This window comes from Chaetodon trifascialis, chromosome 12 (genome assembly GCF_039877785.1).
Source record: "Chaetodon trifascialis isolate fChaTrf1 chromosome 12, fChaTrf1.hap1, whole genome shotgun sequence".
Taxonomy (NCBI): domain Eukaryota; kingdom Metazoa; phylum Chordata; class Actinopteri; order Chaetodontiformes; family Chaetodontidae; genus Chaetodon; species Chaetodon trifascialis.
In genome coordinates this window covers 24,061,564-24,080,834 of record NC_092067.1, presented here as the reverse complement: position 1 = coordinate 24,080,834, position 19,271 = coordinate 24,061,564, and the positions used below count along the sequence as shown (strand labels likewise).

General features: G+C 45.9%; 2 protein-coding genes across 3 annotated transcripts; one reads left to right on the top strand and one right to left on the bottom strand.

The window, feature by feature from the left end:
* Positions 1-523: 523 nt before the first annotated feature.
* Positions 524-11,881, top strand: plcd4b (phospholipase C, delta 4b). Of its 2 annotated transcripts, none has more exons than XM_070976033.1 (16): positions 524-796; positions 3,279-3,332; positions 3,442-3,600; positions 4,045-4,273; positions 4,620-4,749; positions 4,859-5,090; positions 6,025-6,226; positions 6,413-6,557; positions 7,060-7,212; positions 8,091-8,252; positions 9,047-9,203; positions 9,430-9,546; positions 9,913-10,091; positions 10,259-10,391; positions 10,541-10,690; positions 10,828-11,881. In XM_070976033.1, the coding sequence occupies exons 2-16, from the start codon at positions 3,314-3,316 to the stop codon at positions 10,917-10,919; spliced, it is 2,259 nt and encodes a 752-aa protein (XP_070832134.1). In that variant the 5' UTR covers positions 524-796; positions 3,279-3,313; the 3' UTR covers positions 10,920-11,881. The 2 variants fall into 2 exon arrangements, with proteins under 2 accessions (XP_070832134.1, XP_070832135.1); XM_070976034.1 differs by having other exon boundaries at positions 645-796; positions 3,282-3,332.
* On the bottom strand, positions 11,749-19,248 carry znf142 (zinc finger protein 142). The gene is made up of 8 exons (XM_070976032.1): positions 18,981-19,248; positions 18,826-18,852; positions 18,128-18,595; positions 17,048-17,872; positions 16,745-16,922; positions 13,727-16,625; positions 12,840-12,945; positions 11,749-12,655 (listed from the first exon to the last, which is right to left on the bottom strand). Exons 3-8 carry the CDS (start codon positions 18,588-18,590, stop codon positions 12,135-12,137), a joined length of 4,992 nt encoding a protein of 1,663 aa, XP_070832133.1. The 5' UTR covers positions 18,591-18,595; positions 18,826-18,852; positions 18,981-19,248; the 3' UTR covers positions 11,749-12,134.
* Between the last annotated feature and the right edge of the window lie 23 nt (positions 19,249-19,271).

Below are 19,271 nucleotides of genomic sequence, written 5' to 3'. Positions count from 1 at the left end.
TCTGCAGCATGTGGCACGCTGCCAAACTCTACAGTCCAGTCCCTCAGCAGTCTTTGCTCAGATGATTGCAATCCTCTTATCACATACCAAATTTAGAGTTTTATCAAGTAAAAGAAGTAAAATTATCAAAAAGTTCTTTGCTGACTTGTGATTAATTCTTCAGAGATTTATTTTTTCATGCACCATATGCACTTTTCATTGTTTTATGAGTTGGCTTCTGTCCAGAACAGAGCAGACCTTTTCCCAGAATTGTGCTCCGAGTCATCAGCGCTGATACAGAAGCACGAGTGTCGCTCTGCAGAGAAATCACCCAGAGGATGACGGAGAAAGGCAGACAGAGCGAAGCAGGCTGAGGGGACTGACCTTCCACCACATGCAACGAGGCGTCTGTGGCTGGCGGAGTGAGGGAGTGGCAGGAAAGGAAGGAAGGCTGGTGGGGAAGGGGTGTAAAGGAGGAGGAGGAGGAGGATGGGTGGGAGCGGAGTGGAGCATACCACCGTGTGGCAGCAGTGACTAGGGAATCAGGTTTCTCTGAGTGGGGAGAGGGGAGGGAAGAGGAGGTCCAGCCAGATTTCCCCGCAGATACTCCCAGTTTTTTACAGTCCTGAGCTCAGCTAACAGTCCCTGGACTCTCCTTGAGTCTTGATCTCAGTGTTCAGGGCCAGTGTGGCTTTAACACCTCTCTGAACCGTCTCTCAGGCCGGGTCCTACCCCTCTGTATCTGAGGCCTTCCCTGGGAGAGTTGTCTCCTGAGGAGTGCCAGCCTCTGACATCCCTGGTGGGATCTGTACTTTTGGTGAGTATAACTCTTTTTCCTATCAAGGAAAATTGCTAATTGTAGTTAGTCTGCGTTTTTCTTTGGCTGCAGTTGCATATAGACTTAGCTGAAGTGATGCTTTTATGTCTCATGTTACTGTCTCTGGTTCTAATTTACCGAGCACAAACATCCCTCATGGAGTTATATATGGATTTTACTGGATGGGCAGAGTCTGTTCACTTGTTTGAGAAATTCTTTGCATGATTGTGCAGAAACAAAGGCAGCCATAGGTATAAATATCAGGACACAGATTGCACCGTGCAGGTGAAGTGGAATGTTCCTATTGTGGTTAAAGTTGATTAAACTAAACTAGAAGCACACAAGATGAAAGTATGAAGTTGTTGGTTTTCATGACTGAGTTCTTCATTCCCTATTTCCATCCTGTCATACATCCTCATTAGTCATGTCTTGATGTGTTTGCGTGTCTGTGTGTGTGGTCAGCGATCTCTCTGAAGAAGTGGCCTTGTGTGACTCATCTGGCCTGAGCAGAGCGCCTATCCAAAACAGTTAAGCATGGTCCCAAAAATAAAACAGCATAATGTGACCTAATTGCAGCTCTGGATGTGTCTGGATGTGAGGCACGAAGGAGGGTGTGTTAAACTTTCAACAGCACAAACTGAGGAACTTGGATGGAAAATGAAAAAAAGCCTTTGACGTGGCTCTGCGGTGAAAGCACAAAATCTAAAAGTGCACGAGTTGATGGAGCAAATAGCTGTGGAGAATAAGCCTCGCATTCATGGTCAGTCTGTTTTTTCAGTGGCGGTGTGATATTAAATTGTGAAGCAACTGTGAATGCATTCCTTGTATCTCTGCAGTCATACTGTGGTGAGAACTCTAATTTTCTCATAAACTTGCCGCCAGGGGAGGGAACAAGGGGTTGTGAAACACGTTGAACTCAAGATTCAATCTTGTTGTTTCAGGAGACAATGAAGGGAAAGGATAGCTGTCAGACAGGAATACAGACACACAGACTTTAGAAAACCTTCCCTTTCCGGAAGTGTTTGATCCACATTTATCAGCGAACAGCAGAGAGAGCAGGAGTTTATCTGCTTTCACCGATAAGAAGAAAGTCTGCAGAGCGTTTGTCTTCTGTTTGGGTGTATCTGTTTTCAGTTAGACACATTATGAGGATGTTAAAGATAAAACGGGTTGTACAGATTGCAAAACACATGCAAACTTAGGATTTTGGGCAATAGAAAAAAATGACCTGACGTGTTTCATAAAGCGACGCTCTGTGAGGCTGCACAGTGGTGCTCTGACCTGCATGCACACAATAACAAAGCTGATGTTATCATGTTTATCACGTTCACAGTCTTAGCTAAGTGTGTCATCATGCTAACCTTTGCTAATTAGCGCCAAACCCAAAGCAGAGCTGAGGCTGATGGGAATGTTGTTAGTTTTGCAGGTATTAAACCAAAGTACTGGACGAATGGAAGTTTTGACCACATGATGGTCACCCTGAGGCAGCCATGAACATCTGCATCAAATTTCATGCTAATCCACCCAGCAGTAGAAATATTTGAGCGTGGACCAAAGCGGTGGACTGACTGACTGACAGGCCGACACAGGCCGCCAGCACGTGCTATTGTCACACATAATATATGAAAGCTCCCTTTTATTGGTGGCATGTTCGATAAATGAGATTAAAAAAGCATCAATCTTTACGTCGACTCTTGGTTTCTATCTGATTGGGCTGAGGCGAGCGCAGACTGCTGAGACTGTAAGATTTTTCTTAGTCAGCAAAAAGGCTGCAGGAGCTGCCATGCGCAAGCCTTTCAGCCTGCCTGCAGATAATGAACGAGTAAATATTGATGGTGTGAGTGGAGTAAGATTGAGATGCTGACTTGTTCTGGAAATACATTAGTCGAGTGTCTGTCGTCCACCACATCCTTGCAGATTGTGTCAATATCCTCTTTTTCCTCGACTTCTGTGACCTTTTAAGGGAGCCGCGAGATGTGTTTGGCCCAGGTTCATGTCACAGAGGTCGGGTTCAGCAGACCTGGAGCTGGTAGGACTCAGTATGTTGGTCAGGGATACTTCAGCAGAGCAGGGACTCGCCATCACAGGAGTCTGAGCCCAGATCTTCCAGTTAACAGTGAGGACCAGCCCACATTCAAGGTGATGGATGGACACGGTCCACATCCCTGGACCAGCACAGACGTCGTGTATGGACAGAGTGATGTCCTTCCTTCACACCTCCTGTCTAGTTTCCTTACAATAAGATACTGAAACAGCAATGAACCTGCGTCACGTCCAGCGAGAGAAACCTGTTTATGTAACTCTATCAGTTTGAATCAGGGTGTTGCTGAAACCATCTGTGGACAGTTAAAGATTAATATTATGCTGTAATTATTTGTATTTATGTGTCAGCTGAGTGCACGTAGAGCTTTTACAAAACGTGTTTTGTTTGGAAACGGCGAGAAGCACCTGGAACAATTCACTGACATCTGCTTCTTTTTAGCAGCACACTCCCACTGGCATGATCCAAGGATAGCGATGGATCCTGAAGGGATACGTGAGTAAATGTTGTTTGCTCAGAGCGAAGATGGTTTTGCACTTTGTTTGAAGGTTTATGATCTAACACAGTGAATCAGTAACAGGAGAGTTTACACGGCTCTGCGCAGGTGTCCAGGATGATCCCCATGTCAAGGTGATGATGGCGGGGTCGACTCTGAGAAAAGTCAAGTCCCGTTCGTGGAAGAAGCAGCGGCATTTCCGGCTCCTGGAGGACGGCCTGACCATCTGGTACAAGTCCAGATGGGCGGGGAGAGGCCACTCCACTTGTGAGTACGGTTTGCATACATAATTGTGCAGACATTTAATCATACGATATCCCCAGCCAATCCCTGAATACATAGCCCACATTACACTGTATACTGGGTTCACTTACCTTGAAAATTTGGGGTTAATTCATGTCAAAAATGCAGTCTAAGACTTCACACAATCATTTGATTAGTCGTACCAAATGGAGTAGTTCAAAATTTTGGGAAATGTGCTCAATAATCAACAGCACTTTCAACCCTGTATGATATACATGAAGCTACAGCTAGCAGTGGGTTAGCTTAGCTTAGCATAAAGAGTGAGAACAGGTGGAAGCTGCTTGCCTGACAAAATCTGCCTACCAGCACTTTAAAGCTCACTCATTAACACGTTACATCTCATTTGTTTAATTAGTAAAAACACTGAGGTGTAGAAATTACAATTAGCGCTTTTATGTTTTATCTCAGTCTCGATTACCGACGTGGAGGCCGTGCGGGAGGGCCACCAGTCGGAGGTCCTGCTGAGCATCGCTGAGGAGTTCCCCGCAGAGCTCTGCTTCACCTTGGTGTTTCACGGACGTCAGGGCAACCTGGACCTTGTGGCCGATTCGCCAGAGGAGGCCCAGGCCTGGATCCAGGGAGTGCGCAAGCTGATTCACAAGACTCAAACGATGGACGAGAAGGAGAGGCTGGACCAGTATCCTTATACAGGACTAGGTCACAGTGATAGGAGTTTGATCATCCCCTGTAGGCTCTCATCAAGGCTCCGAGTGGTCTTCGATAATGGATCAGAAGTTTATTTTAAAAATCGTTGTTAGAGTTAGAGTTGTTGTAGGGGCAAAAAATTGGATTGACATGTAACCAAAACAAGAAAAAGATTCATTTAAAGTATTGAAGCTCAGCCCATGAGATCATCTCAGCTGCATTATTCTAATAGAGCTCTCCAGCTGACTGTGAGAACGATTTTGAAGCTCCTCCTGAGAAAACGAAGCTCTTTACATTTGAACAGCTCTGAGCCGGCGTTTCCCTCAGCATCCTCTCAGGTGGGTCTGGGACTGGTTCCAAAAAGCCGACAAAAACAAAGACGGGAAGATGAATTTCAAAGAGGTGCGGAAACTGCTGAAGATGATGAACGTAGACATGAACGAGGAACATGCTCTGCACCTCTTCACGGTGAGCAGATGCTGTTGCTTCTCGGTGGAGAACGTGTTCATTTAGATTGTTTTAAGGAGTGCAAACCATGCAGTAAAACAGAAACAAAGCTCTTCCTTTAATTCCACAGATGGCTGACAAATCAGAGAGCGGCTCTTTGGAAATCGAGCAGTTCGTCCACTTCTATAAGATTCTGACTCAGAGGGATGAAGTGTGGAAGGTGTTCCAGGACTACTCCGCAGATGGAGAGAAGCTGATGCTGGAGGAGCTGGAGAACTTCCTGAGGATTGAGCAGCAGGAGGGGGAGCAGAGTGCCCAGCATGCCCTGCAGCTGATTGACCGCCACGAACCGTCTGAATCAGGTAAAGACGGCTGTGACTGCACCTTCTTGTATCACCACACAGACTGGACCAAAAGAGGAAGCACCCTAATAGACAACTGCTCTAAAATACCACCCTGCGTGATTGATGTAATGATAGAAAAGTGCATAAGCAGTTCTAATATTAAATATTTATAGTGGATGAATGTCTAAAATTCTCTCAGTATCTCAGAGAGTAATAGCACTTTATGAGTTACACCTCCTCATACATCAGTGTGCTCTGTACATCTATGCAATCAAAAAGGATCTTATTAGCATTATGTGTGGGTAGGTAGCTGGACCTTTTGAATCTGAGATGCTTAATGTGACGTGTGTGTGTGAGGAGCTTTTAAGGTTTGTCATTTCAGTAGTATTACATTACCACACAGTCCAATCCCAGCCCGGGCTGGGGTGTCTGAAATAATGTAAAATGTTTGATTTCAGTTTGATTAGTTTGTGAATATTGAAGCAGAGTGGAGATGAAGGCATCTGCACCTTCACAGCTAATAGTCAGTCTCAAAATACTTTGAGACAAACACGAGTCTGCAGCCACACAAGCGTCTCTGAGGCTGCTCTCAGGCACAGCAGTTATTTGAGCCAAATGCTAACATCAGCATGCTAACATGCTCACAGTGACACTGCAAACATGCTGGTGTTTAGCAGATGTTTAACCCTGCACAGCTGAGGCTGGACCAACCAACCAACCAACCAACCAACCAACCAACCAACCAACCAACCAACCAACCAACCAACCAACAACCAACCAACCAACCAACCAACCAGTAGACGATCACTGCCACCACTACCATGGCTGTCAAACAGGCCATAAATATAACACATAACTTTAGTGTGTGGATGCCTTCCTCTCCAGTCTACTCATATTTATTAAACTCCAGCACATCAGCACCAACCCCATCTGTGTCATACCTTCTGTGCAGCCAAGAAGCAAGGCGCCATGTCGTTCGATGGTTTCCAGATGTACCTCTGCTCCCAGGAGGGCTCCATATTTAAACCTGAGCACCGGGTGCTTTACCAGGACATGAGCCAGCCGCTTAGCCACTACTTCATCTCCTCCTCACACAACACCTACCTGCTGGAGGACCAGCTTCGAGGACACAGCAGCCTGGAGGCGTACATCCAGTGAGGGCTGCTGCACACCACATGCAACACAGTTCATTCAGAAAAGCTGTGTCCTCTTCTAGATAGGAAAAATGACTTTTAAGAGAAATAAATCAGTGGTGATTACTTGCATTTGCGTGTGTGTGTGTGTGTGTGTGTGTGTGTGTGTGTGTGTGTGTGTGTGTGTGTGTGTGTGTGTGTGTGCAGGGCCCTGAAGAGAGGCTGTCGCTGCGTAGAGGTGGACTGCTGGGACGGCGGCGATGGCGAACCCATTGTGTACCATGGTCACACTTTGACCTCCAAGATTCTTTTCAGAGATGTAATTTCAACGGTGAAAGAATACGCCTTCAAGGTGAGCAGCGCTGTTTGAAGGTGATGAAGGGTTGGTTCACTCAAATGACACAGAACACACATCTGATCACTTTCCTGAATGATCGAGTCCTGCGGTCTGGAAACAGTGACTGCACATGTCTCGAAGTTGGTATTAAAACCAGTGACAGGATGTTCTGTAAATAACGAAGGCACCTTAACTAAAAAAAACTGAACCAAAAGCCATCTGCTGAAAGTGCGTGAACAGTGTGGAGCAGTTGGTAACCTTCCCTGCCCCTGGAATCAAAAGTGCCTCTGCTGACTGACCTACATGGAAAACAACCAGGAACTTCTCATGTGTCTCGACTTCTCTCTTTTATCCCACTCAAACTTTCCAGGACGATATAATGAAGAAACTGTTTTGGAGGATTATGGAAAATTTTGCTTAATGGAAACTCAGAACAACACTGTTAAAATACTTAAAGCTATCTAGATAAGCTTTCGAGGCCATTTGTTCATTGTGTCGTCTCCTTCCTGTTTGATAGGTGTCGGACTTCCCCGTCATCCTGTCCCTCGAGAATCACTGTGGCGTGGAGCAGCAGACCGTCATGGCCCGGCACCTTACTCAAATCTTGGGCGGCACATTACTGACCACCCTGCTGGATGGGTCGATCCCTCAACAGCTTCCTTCTCCAGAGGTGAGACTCTCTTTGGCTTTTGTTATTTTAATGTGCGCCTCACAGGAAGAGGCATCATGCCAGATTCAGAGGACATACACTATGTACAACCTCCCTCTATGGCAGCGTGGGCCCATTGTTGGATATTGTGAGCATGTTAGCACACTGATGTTAGCATTTAGCTCACAGTGCTTTAGTACAGCTGCACAGAGCTGCTAGCATGCCTGTGTTGTTTCATGTGCCTTTTGTTCTGTTTGCAAAGTAAAAACTTCAGTCTTTGTGATTTTTAAGCTAAAAATAAAATCGTTCATTTTAGTCATTATTAATATCGGGACCTTTCAGATATGAAGCTTCAGTAAATGTTTGTTTCTGTTCGTGATTAAGTTTCAGGAATTAAATATTTTCAGGGAAATGTTAGATATCATTGACAATTCAGAGGCATTTTAAAGATTAATGGTCCGTGAGCGCCTTGCCATCCATTTTCCACTGATCTGAAAAGCAACAGTACAACTTCCAAACTCTTTTCCATTACAGCACTTAGGACAATCAATGGTAGCGTGAAGTGAGGGCATGTAAATGCCTCGAGGAATTCCACTGAGGCTTGTGCCAATTAAATAGTGGTGCTTTGCTGCATTTATTTAGAAGACAGCAAAGTGCAGGATGATGGAGCGCCTTCACGAGCATCTCATGTTGGTCGATCCCACAATCCAATCTGCACGCAGCAGTTTCAGAAAGGACGAATGGATTTCTTCATGTGACTAAATGAAATACGACTCAAGTCGACTCATTTGTGCTTTCAAATGAACAGAAAAGTACTCCGGATGAAGTGGAGGAGATGGCGTACAGTGCATAGACAAACTGCTCTCACCACTGTGTGTCTGTGCTGGTGGTCCTGACAGGAGCTGAAGGGGAAGATTCTGCTGAAAGCCAAGAAGATTGGCGGTCTGGAGTGTCTCGATGAAACCCTGACAGATGAAGTCAGCGATGAGGACGAGGCGGCTAATGGTGATGCTGAGAGCGCAGAAGACCCGCCGGCTGAGTGTCTGAACCACAGCGCAAAGGTGGATGAACTTTCTGATTCTTAATGCAAAAGAAACATTGCTGCTTCTTAAGTTTATCCATTTTCTTCATAGTGGCAGTGAAGAAAGACAGAAGACAGATAGTGAATCCAGGCAGGAGAGAATGGAGGTTGATAATGAAGAGAGACAGGAAACTGGGCTGGGACATAAGAGACAGTGAGGCGAGGCCGGAGCGAAAGAGGAGAGATAGTGAAAAGAAACAGGAAACAGGGATATTTAAAAGAAGAAAGATGGTGAAGCGATGGAGGAAACAACATCCAGCGTGCGTCTGCCCAGCCGTGGGAAAGCTGATGTAGCCCGACGTTTCATATTCAACCGCAGAAATTAACCAAGACCACGTTTTCAAGGCAGCGCGTAAGTGGCGAGCTGCCAGGTGCAGCGGCAGCAGTTAACTGGAAGCGTTTGTGGCTTTAATAATTCAGTTAGAGTTGATGAGGCAGGGAGAGGGAGATCCAATCATCCCACAATCATCCCAGATTTCTTCGCTGCTTTGAAGCACTGACCGAGCGACGTTACACTCTGAAGATTAGACTTTACTGGATTACATTACATTACATTACATTACATTACTGGATCATTTCAGGATCATGACTTTTCCTCTCGAGGTCAAGTTATAGGCTGTTTTGTGTAAATGTAGGAGAAATTATGAGCTATTAATATATTTACATATTTTTTCAGAACAGTTTCCATCTTTAAGTAATTGGTTACAGTTATCATGGTTATTATCACAACATTTCTAACACTAATTAGTTCCATTTTATTCTTCCTTTGTGCAGAAGTCCAAGTCCAAACTGTCCAGGGAGCTGTCAGACTTGGTGGTTTACTGCAAGAGTGTGCACTTCCACGGCTTTGAGCACGCTCGCTTACACGGCAAATGCTATGAGATGTCCTCCTTTTCTGAATCCAAGGCTAAGAGGCTCGTCAAGGAAGCAGGTACCATGGCGTGTTTTGAAAAAGAGTGGAGAAATATTAAAATAATAGGTGGATGTCATATTTCCCATTTAAACAATATGCCTGTTTTATGACTAAAATATGTTATACGCATATCAACATAGACTTTTTATATGATAGTATTATAACTGTATCTCTACTGTAAATACAGAAATGGGTAGATTTATCTGTGTTCATGCTACAGAAATACATGCTTTCATCTCTTCAGGGACGGACTTCATGCACTACAACACCAAGCAGCTGAGCAGGATCTACCCTGGTGGCCTCAGGACAGACTCCTCCAACTATAACCCTCAGGACATGTGGAACGTGGGCTGCCAGATAGGTGAGGGGAGGGTCGCCTTTGACTCCATTTGACTTGAATGGGGCTGAAAACACCCACATGTTGTATTTCAGACACTGCTTTTTGCACATAAACTTACCTTCTCTTCTGTTGCTGAGTAGTACTTCTCTTTGTGCATGGCCTCAGTACCACCCCACCTCCTCCGGCAGGGATGTTAGAGATCGAGGTCAGATGCTGAAGGGGTTCGACAGGACAGATGCTTCCTGTCACGTTGGCTTAAACTGACGCCGATGAAAAACTTCTGCTGGATGACTCTGAGTCTTGGATGGATCATGTGATGCAGCCAGCCACAGTAAAAAAAAAAATCACACTTAATTGCGTTATTTCCTTTCTTCCTCTTTCCCAAAGTGGCTTTGAACTTCCAGACAGCTGGTCTGGAAATGGATCTGAACGACGGGCTCTTCAGGCAGAACGGCTGCTGTGGCTACGTCCTCAAGCCTGACTTCATGAGAGATGCCAGCACTCAGTTCAGCCCAGAGAAACCAGAGGGGCGCCAAGGCTGCAAACCCCTGCGCTTATCCATACAGGTTTCCAACTCCATCAAATCTAGTCAGTTTATCACTGCAATGCGTAGCTACTGCTGTCAGTGTGTGTAACTCTGTAAACTGATTTTAATAAGAGATAAACTAGAATGTGTTCCTCTGTGCAAGCAGTTTCTGTATCTAACAGGTAAATGTGTTTGTGTGTGTCTCAGGTGATCAGTGGGCAACAGCTACCCAAGGTGAATCAGAAAGAGGGCTCCATTGTAGACCCCTTGGTCAGAGTAGAGATCTATGGAACGCCACAGGACCAGACCAAGGAAGAGACCAGTCACATTAACAACAACGGTGAGGGCCGGTTTTTATATGCAGATAATACATGCATTCATACGTCGTTCTGATGATCTGAGGGTCAGGATGTTGAAGAAAAGAGTGAAAATAATGAGCTCATTGGAAAAAGGAGTCTCACTCCCTCCTCTGCTGCCCCCCACCTGCAGGTTTTAACCCAGTGTGGAGTGAAACGTTAAATTTCGTCATCCACACCCCTGAGCTGGCCCTGGTTCGCTTTGTGGTGGAGGACTATGACAAGGCGTCCAGGAACGACTTCATCGGGCAGTTCACTCTTCCGTTTACGTGCATCCAAGCAGGTGAGCAGCGCGTGGCGCTGAAAGCTCCGGGGTTACAGCTCGCTGCACTGTGCATTAAAGGCCGATGTTAATAAAATCCTGTGATGCAGGAGAACTTGGATTCACTCCGTAAACTCTCAGCTGCTTTCCCTTTCCAGGATATCGTCACATACATCTGCTCTCGAAAGACGGAATGGCTATCCCTCCCTCCTCGCTCTTCGTCAACATCAGCATCTCAGAGCTCACATGAAGACGTCAAAGCTGAGGACATGAGGCCAGAGGTGGTCACGCCCCTGATGAAGGATGAGAACGCCATGCACCAACGCTTTTATCTCATACTGAGCATTTGCCAGGCTGGGCATTGGTAGGGCACCAGAAAGTGCATCATACTGAACTTCCCCCACTTCCTGCTAATAGCAATCAGCTGGTAACTGGTCAGAAATCAGACTCAGTCATCTGACTTTCAGTATTATTCACTCAAACATAGACGCTGGATTTCTGTAACAGAGACTATTCAATTCAAATCCGTTATGCTGAATCATTATTGGCAGTGACAGACGAGGGTGTGACGCAGCTCCTTCACCAAGTTCACCAAGAAATTAGACAACAGGGACTGTCCGTGTCCACGTTTAAAGGAACGTCTGCCTGTATTTATTTATGTTCTCAGTCTCAGTGTGAAATTCTCAGCTCAACTTTTAAAGAAAACATTGCCCGCAAGCTTTTTAATGTTCATTGTCTATGAATGAAGGAAGATGAAGGACTGCTGCACGTCTAAATGTACCGCTGTTTGCCTTTAAATGTGCTATACTGTATATCTGGACATAACACTATAATACAGGAAAAAATGCCTAATAACAGTATTATAATAAAACTACTATGTATTATAAAGTACTCATAGCTTTACATCTACAATTATATGCTTGTTTGAGTTATTTCTATTTACTAGTGTACAAATTCCACAAGGTTGTGTTGTGTATAATGTAAATGTGTGAATACAGTACAGGCCTGTAAATACATGCAATACATTTTATGAATGGTTCAGCACCATGGAGAAAAAAATCAAGTAATTTGGACTCATTCATTGTTCACCTTCATTTATTCAGGACTTAAAATAAAGCACAAACACAGAACACACCTTCCTTTCAACACACATTCGGTCATGTAACAAAGTGCACTGATGAGCGTTTTACAGGCCAATAAAATCAAGTGGTCAAACACAACCCCGACTCCAAAAACGCTGTGAAAACATGAATAAAAGCAGAATGTGGTCATTTGTAAACGAGCTGTGTTGGCATGTGTCAAAAATGATTAGTAAGTGATCACATCCTGTTGTATTTGTTTTACCCAGCATCCAAACTTTTTTGGAATCGGGGTTTTATAAATACTGACAGATACGTTAACTTCCTTTTCTCATGGACGGCCACCTACAATCTGATCTGACCACTTCATCTTCTGTGCCCTCTCTTCAGTGTTTTGTCTCGCTGTCTTCCTCTCCTTGAACAACCTCTTCAACTGCTTCCTCGTCTGGCATCCCCTCCTCCTCCACGTCAGCCGCTCTCTCATCCAGTGTCCCCTGTAAGGCCTCCTTCAGGGTCAGGCTAACCGCCTCAGAGTCCCTCATCACCCCCTGCTCTACCGACACCTCTGGATGGTGCCTCTGCAAATGCTTGACCACCTGGAACTTCTGTTTGGCTCTGTAGGAGCAGTGGCGACAGCAGAAGGGCTGCTGCTTGGTGTGCGAGAGGTAGTGATGTCTGAGACCCGCCGGCCACCGGAAGGCCTTGTGACACAAACCGCACGTGTATGGCCGATCGTCGCTGTGCTGATGCTGGTGCGTCTTCAGTATAAAACTAGTCTTGAAGGCTTTGCCGCATTTCTCGCACACGTAAGGACGCATGTCACAGTGCTGCGTGTCCCGGTGGGCACGGAGAGCATCTGCTCTGTTAGTGCGGTACTCACAGTCCTCACAGGCATACGGCTTGTCTCCTGCAGGGGACGAATAAATTATTTTGTACACTTGTAAGCTACACTTACAAAGACAAAAACATTATGTATTACTAAAATCCTGCATCACGTTTATAACATGATGCTACAAAATCATTGTTCAGGTAGTTCCCTAATCTGTGAAGGTACCACAGTATAATCATCAGCCTTCATGTACTGCTGGTACCTGTGTGCTTGGTCATGTGGTACTTCAGCTGAGTCGCCCACTTGCATTTGTAGCCACACTGTGGACAAAGGTACTTCTTCTCTTCTTGGTGAACCCTCATGTGAAGCTTAAGACACAGAAAAAACAAAGAATATTTATTTTAAGGTATGTCCTCTACTGCAAGCAGCTAGTTGTTAGCCTGGCTTGGCATAAAGACTGGGAACAGCAAAGCTCTGTCCACACGCTGCAAAATGTAAAAGCGACATGTGGTCCACATGCTGGACTCTTCCTTGGCCGGACACAGGAACTTCCTGGAGTCTCAGGCACACAGGCCCCCATAAAAACACAATGCATTGTTATGACAGTAAAGTTTTTGTACACAACAACATTCCCAGTCTTTTCCCAGTCTTTATGCTAAGCTGAGCTACCAATGTCGTGGTTGCAGGTTTGTATTGGATGGACAGATAGCAAATGGTATCAATCTTTTCATGTACTCTTGACAATCTCATAAATTAATTAACATTTTTTATAAGTATCCCTTGGTTATTAAAGAACTGTGACCAAGACATGAAGTTATATTCCTGTAAAGAATAAAAAAAGAAGTATCTGTATCATGTTTCAGGGTGTAGGATTTAGTGCCATCTAGCTGTGAGGTTGCAAACTGCAACCAACTGAACACCCCTCGCCTCACTGTCCCTTTACAGCGGCTGCTAAAAACACAAGAGATCCTCTCTAGAGCCAGTGTTGGGTTTGTCTGTTCTGGGCTACTGTAGAAACAATGTGGTACAACATGGCGGAGGACCTTGTCACCACCTGATCTGGGTAGTCCTCACTTGTGCTCTTACTAATGCCCAACCACATGCACTACTTAGATTATATGCTAGATTACACTGAAACTTTGGGCTCACCTTCAACCTTGACGGATCAGTGCAGGTGTAACTGCACTGCTCGCAGCTGTAAGGCTTCTCCCCAGTGTGTATGCGAATGTGCCACGTGATCTTCTGCTTGTTCCGGGTTGAATACTCACAGTCCGTGCATTTGTACAGCCGCTTGCCTCCGTGCGAACGCAGGTGCTGCTCCAACACCAGCTGATGCCGACAGGCAAACTGACAGGTGCTGCACTTGAGAGGCTTGTCCTCTGGAGATCCCTCCTCGTGTTCGTTCAGAAGGTGTTGAGCTAACAGCTGCCTTGTTTTGGCGGCAAAGGGGCACAGCTGACACCGATGCGCCAGGTGGGTTCTCTGATGAATCGCAAGGCTCTCCTTTGTCTTGAAAGACTCCTGGCAGGTGGTGCACTTCACCTGAGGGTGCTTGCTCTCTTGGTGGTTCCTCAGCGTGAGCTCGTTGCTACATGTGAAGTCACACTGCTTACATGAGAAACCGACCTGGAGCTGGTGCACACGTTTACAGTGGTTTCTCAGTGCGACTTCTGAACTAAACTGAGCATCGCAATGAGTGCAAGCGTGGTGTAACTCTCCCGTGTGGCACCTGAGATTGTGCCGTTTGATATCATCCAGCGTGTAGCCACTGAAGTCACAGAGCGAGCAGAACTGTGTCGGCTGTTTATCGTGGATGCGCATCTTGTGCTGACGCAATTTGGTCAGAGCCCCAAAGGTCTTTTCGCACATATCGCAGCCGTGTCGACCGATTCCCGTGTGGAGAGACTCGTGCGCTTCCAAGCGATAGCGCCTCGTGGTGCTGAAAGGACAATACTGACAATGGTGAGGTCGAGCGCCTTTGTGCTTGAGCGCAACATGCTTGGCCATGCATCGTTCCTGTTTACAGGTGAAAGAGCAGCGCTGGCAATGCAAATGGTTAGATTTAGCGACACCGAGCTTTTTTTTGTTATGGACATACAGGATGTGACGGGTCAAAGACATTTTCGATTTAGCTATGAATGAACACATGGTGCATTGAACTTCACCTGACTTCAAGCAGCCTCTCTTTTCATGACGGTCTAATGCCCTTTTCTGATTGCACTTAAATGCACAGCTTGGACAAGAGAAGGTCTTCCTTCTTTCTTTTGTTCTTTCATTGTGCTCTTCCACCTCTTCCTCTGGTGCTTTGACTGACTCGTCACCACTCTCATCATCCACCTCTGAAATGATCTGATTCTCTCTTTTCTTTGAGTTCGTCCTGCAGTTTGAGAGATGCCTTTCAAAGGAGGCGAGCCTGACTGAGAGAAAACTGCACAGCTTACATTTGAATTTCCCTTCTTCTTTTGCGTAAAGGGACTCCAGAGGAACATTTCTTTGTTTGTTATTGGATTGTTTCAAAAGCTTCTTTGTCTGAATGTTGTGTATCTGCTCTTCTGATTGGCTGGATGTAAGAGCATTAGCAAAGTCTTGACAGTTTGTTGAATGTGACATATTTACTTCTGCTTCCTGCTGTTGAAATTCCTGATCATGTGCATCTGTGCAAATCCTATTTTGTGAAGACTGAAGGTCTGTTTGATCAGAATTTGTTCCCTCATTCAGCTGTTTGGATCCTTCCTGACCTACAGTAGACCTGTCCTCTGTGAGCAAACATGGATTTGAAGTGCCTACAAATCTCCTGGTTTTCCGTGGCAGTGCTGGGCACTTCTTTGCAAGGTGGCTATCGAGGCCTCGCTTCTGTTTGAACTGTGCACCGCAGGCCTGGCACTCGTGTCCCTTTATCCGACCGTGGCACAAAGCCTGGCGGTGGTACTTCAACGCTGTCTCCTTGCCGGTTATGTAAGAGCACTTGTCACAGCGATAAGTGTCTTCACTTGGCACAACAAGCATCTGCACCCGTCCCTCCAAAACCATGGCTTCTGCTTGGTCCTTGTCATGCTTCTTCATAGCTTTGAGACGAAGCTCAGGTTCTAACGGCTGATTTTGCTCAAATGGAGAAGTGGAACTGATTGTTCCACCATCATTTTCCTCCTCAGGTGTTTGAGTCTGACACTCTCCAGGGTCAACTGCTTGACTTGTATTAGTCAGAGGCTCATAGTTGTCCTCTAGGTCACTTTGTTCGCACTCTACATCTGCCACAGCGACATCATCTTCCTCTGATGGGAAGTCCACCTTCCCTTGAAACATGTCAGACCCATTGGAGTTTAAATTGGGTGAGCTTGGAGTTTTATTTGCACAGTTTTCTTCCTGATACTCAGTGGTCGATAGTGTTGTTAAAACTAGGGTACAGTACTGCTCAGGACTGTTCACAGATGGAGGACTGTCCGAAACACCTTCATTAACAACCTCTTGAGAAACAACATCAAAAACATCCACAGACTCAACAGTTTGTGAACCAGCGACAGTTTCTTTGCCGGCACTGTGATCAGACTGTCCTCTTTGAGCTGGTGGAGGTCCTTCAGTGGGCTGCTCAAACTGCTCAGGAGCTGCTGAGGGCATACTGTAAAAGTCCTGCAAGACCTCAGTTGAGCTCCTCTCCTTCTCCTTTGCGGCGTAGTTCTCCAGCCACGCTTTGTCGCCTGGTACGTACCCATGAGCCTTCCTCTTGTGCAGGAAGAGGCTGATGCTACTGAAGGAGGAATAGGAGCAGAGAGCACATCGAAACTCTTTCAGCTTCGTATGTTTGCAGTTCTCATGGTTTTTAAGGGCTTGTCTGTAGCTGGAAGTATACGTGCAGTATTTGCACTTATAGACCGACGGTTGTTTGTCCTCTCCAGAATGTTTGGCCAACATGTGATTGCGAAGCTCATATTTGCGCTTGCAGGCGTAAGCGCAGATCTCACACATGAGCAACTTGGCCTGATGTCGTAATTTGTGGCTATTTAGCTGGTCCATGCGGTGACAGCGGTAGGAGCACTGATCACACTGATACCTAGGAGATGACACAGGAAGTTCAGTCACAACAACAGTATATGATAAGAGATGTCACTCCATCAGTTTTTACACTTACAGCATCATCAGCATCAGCAAACACATCATAATAGTATCTACCTGAGGTCTCCAGCATGTTTCCTCATGTGGACATTAAGATAGTGCTTCCATTTAGTCACATAACCACATTCAGCGCACATAAAGTTCTTGTCATCTGAGTGGGTGAGCATGTGTTTAGAGAGGTACGACTCGTCTCGGCACCTGAAGTCACACAGGCTGCACTTGTGGGGCTTCTCACCTGTTGCAGAAAAAAGACCAAATCAGGCGATACCGTGCCAAAAGTAGCAGCTCTTAGAGGAGCTACATGAACAACAAATGTAAAAACTGAAGCTCAGACAACTATAACATCTATTCGCTCCTTACCGCTGTGCATCAGCATGTGTCGCTTCAGGCCGCGTTTATGTGAGGTCACGTAGCTGCACTGAGAGCAGCGATGGATCTTCTCGTTGGCGTGCAAATGTCCAATGTGCAGTTCAAACTCCACGGGGTTAAATGTGACGAAGGAGCAAAAGTCGCAGCGAAGCTCGTCGGTTCCGGGGTGTCCATGCCGCTGGTGCTGGAGGAAGACGCTCTTATTGGAGCAAGAGAAATCACACTGCGAGCAGTGGTAGGCGAGGTGTGTCCGATAATGAGCCTCCATGTCTGCCTCGCTCTGAAAGACGGCACCGCAGGCGTGATGACGACATTCCAAAGCCTTGATCCCGTGCACCTCGGCAGAGTGTCGAAGAAGCTCTTTGCGCAAAGAGCTCTGGAAAGAACAGCCGTCTTGAAAGCAGGCCAGTGGCTTACTGTCCGTCAGGATGTTGTGCGTCTTCATGTGAGCCTTAAGCGACCTGCTCTGCCGAAAGCTTTGACCACAGGTGGGGCAAGGATAGCTGTGACCGTTTACGCCGTCCTCTGCCTCTTCTGCATGCACGCTCACGAGGTGGCGGCGGATCGCGTTCCGCTCCACGGCGGAATACTCGCACAAGTGGCAACGGTGAACCTTTTCACCTGCCTCTCGCAGTCTGTGTATGCGCAGCTTGCTCTTGCTGGTGAAGTAACGCTTGCAGGTGGGACACTGGAGACGGGGGTCAGGAAAATGTAAATGGAGGTGCTCCTGCAGGTGGGAGCGCATCTTGAAGCAGCGCCGACATTTGGGGCAGGTGTGGGTGCGATAGATGTGCTCTGATCCCTCTGCAAGGTACTCTGACAGACAAGAACATGTGGAATTAACTTTGGTTAACAGAAACAGAGCTTGTGATCAAAGTAAGCATAGTTTCCATTGGCACATAAGAAATATTTAAAACATTTTGTCCTTGTTATGCTGTTTTCTCCTCTGGTGTTTCTGGGTGCTGTAAGATTAATAATGGCTGAATTCCATTTAGCTGCTTCAGTTTCAGGCTCATTTGTCTTGTCTCAGCAGACCCTTGTCCAGACAAGACATTTGTCCAGGTTACATACCTTTTGATGGTGGTGGTGCTGTGACCACTGCTGAAGGTTTGTCCACTGCCTTCCTCACTCTTTTAATATTGTTCCTCTGCCTCTCAGGTTGTTCCTCATTCCTGTCTTCTGATAATGATGATGCATAACCTGGATTGGATGTCAGTTTTCTCTTTGGCCTGCCGGACACCTGAGGCTGGTGGCTCCCATTAGTGCGCACAGCTGTGGCTGCAGTCTCATTTCCTGTGGGGTCAGGGTCAGGGTCAGGGTCAGGGTCAGGTCCACCGTGGATGGTTTTAAAGTGGCGTTTGAGGACACCTGGCTTGGAAAAGGCCTCACTGCACTGAGAACACTTGTAGTTCCCCAACTGTGTCTTACTTGATGGTGTGGTGACCTTATCTGAACAGGGGTGAGAGGCAAACAAGGCACTGTCTGAGAAACGCTGTCCACATTTTTCACATTGATGAGGTTCCACTGTCTCCATTGTGTCTGAAAAAACAGAGCACAGCACGTAGTTACAATGTGAGAGGTCTAACAGATATGACACTCATTTATAACTTAAGGTCATCATCAGCTTCACAGTGAATTGTATAGGCTACTATACCATATACCATATGATAATGATATACCATATGATATACCATACTCTATCATATGATAATGACTTATGATGATATACATATATGCCGCTTTACAATACAAACGGAATTTCAACCTACTGCCTGGGTTTCCAAGGTCCACTGTATCTGGAAAACAGAAAATCAACAGTTATTAGTTTAACTTAACAGTATCCAGCACTTACAATGCATCTTAACTGCTACATTGAGGGCTGTCTTATTCCACACAAACTGACAGTAGCCGCGATTTCACTTACTTTTTATGATAATATTAACTGGTATCAACACGCTAGCATCGCTGTTAACGCTAGCTGAGCTAACGTTAGCTCCTGGTTATTTTGGTCGCGAACCGTTCCAGTCTTAGTTCCGGATAATAATTCATGTCGCTGTTCCGGTCTGTAGAGTCTGCAGTAAAATATTCAAGCCATATTATCCACTAAAATATTTATCTTAGTTGATTCTTATGTTGGCTTGCGTGGAAAATTATGTTACGATAACATTAACAGGGGAGAGGAACGAACTTTTGAGGGCAGGCGAGCAGTCGGAAT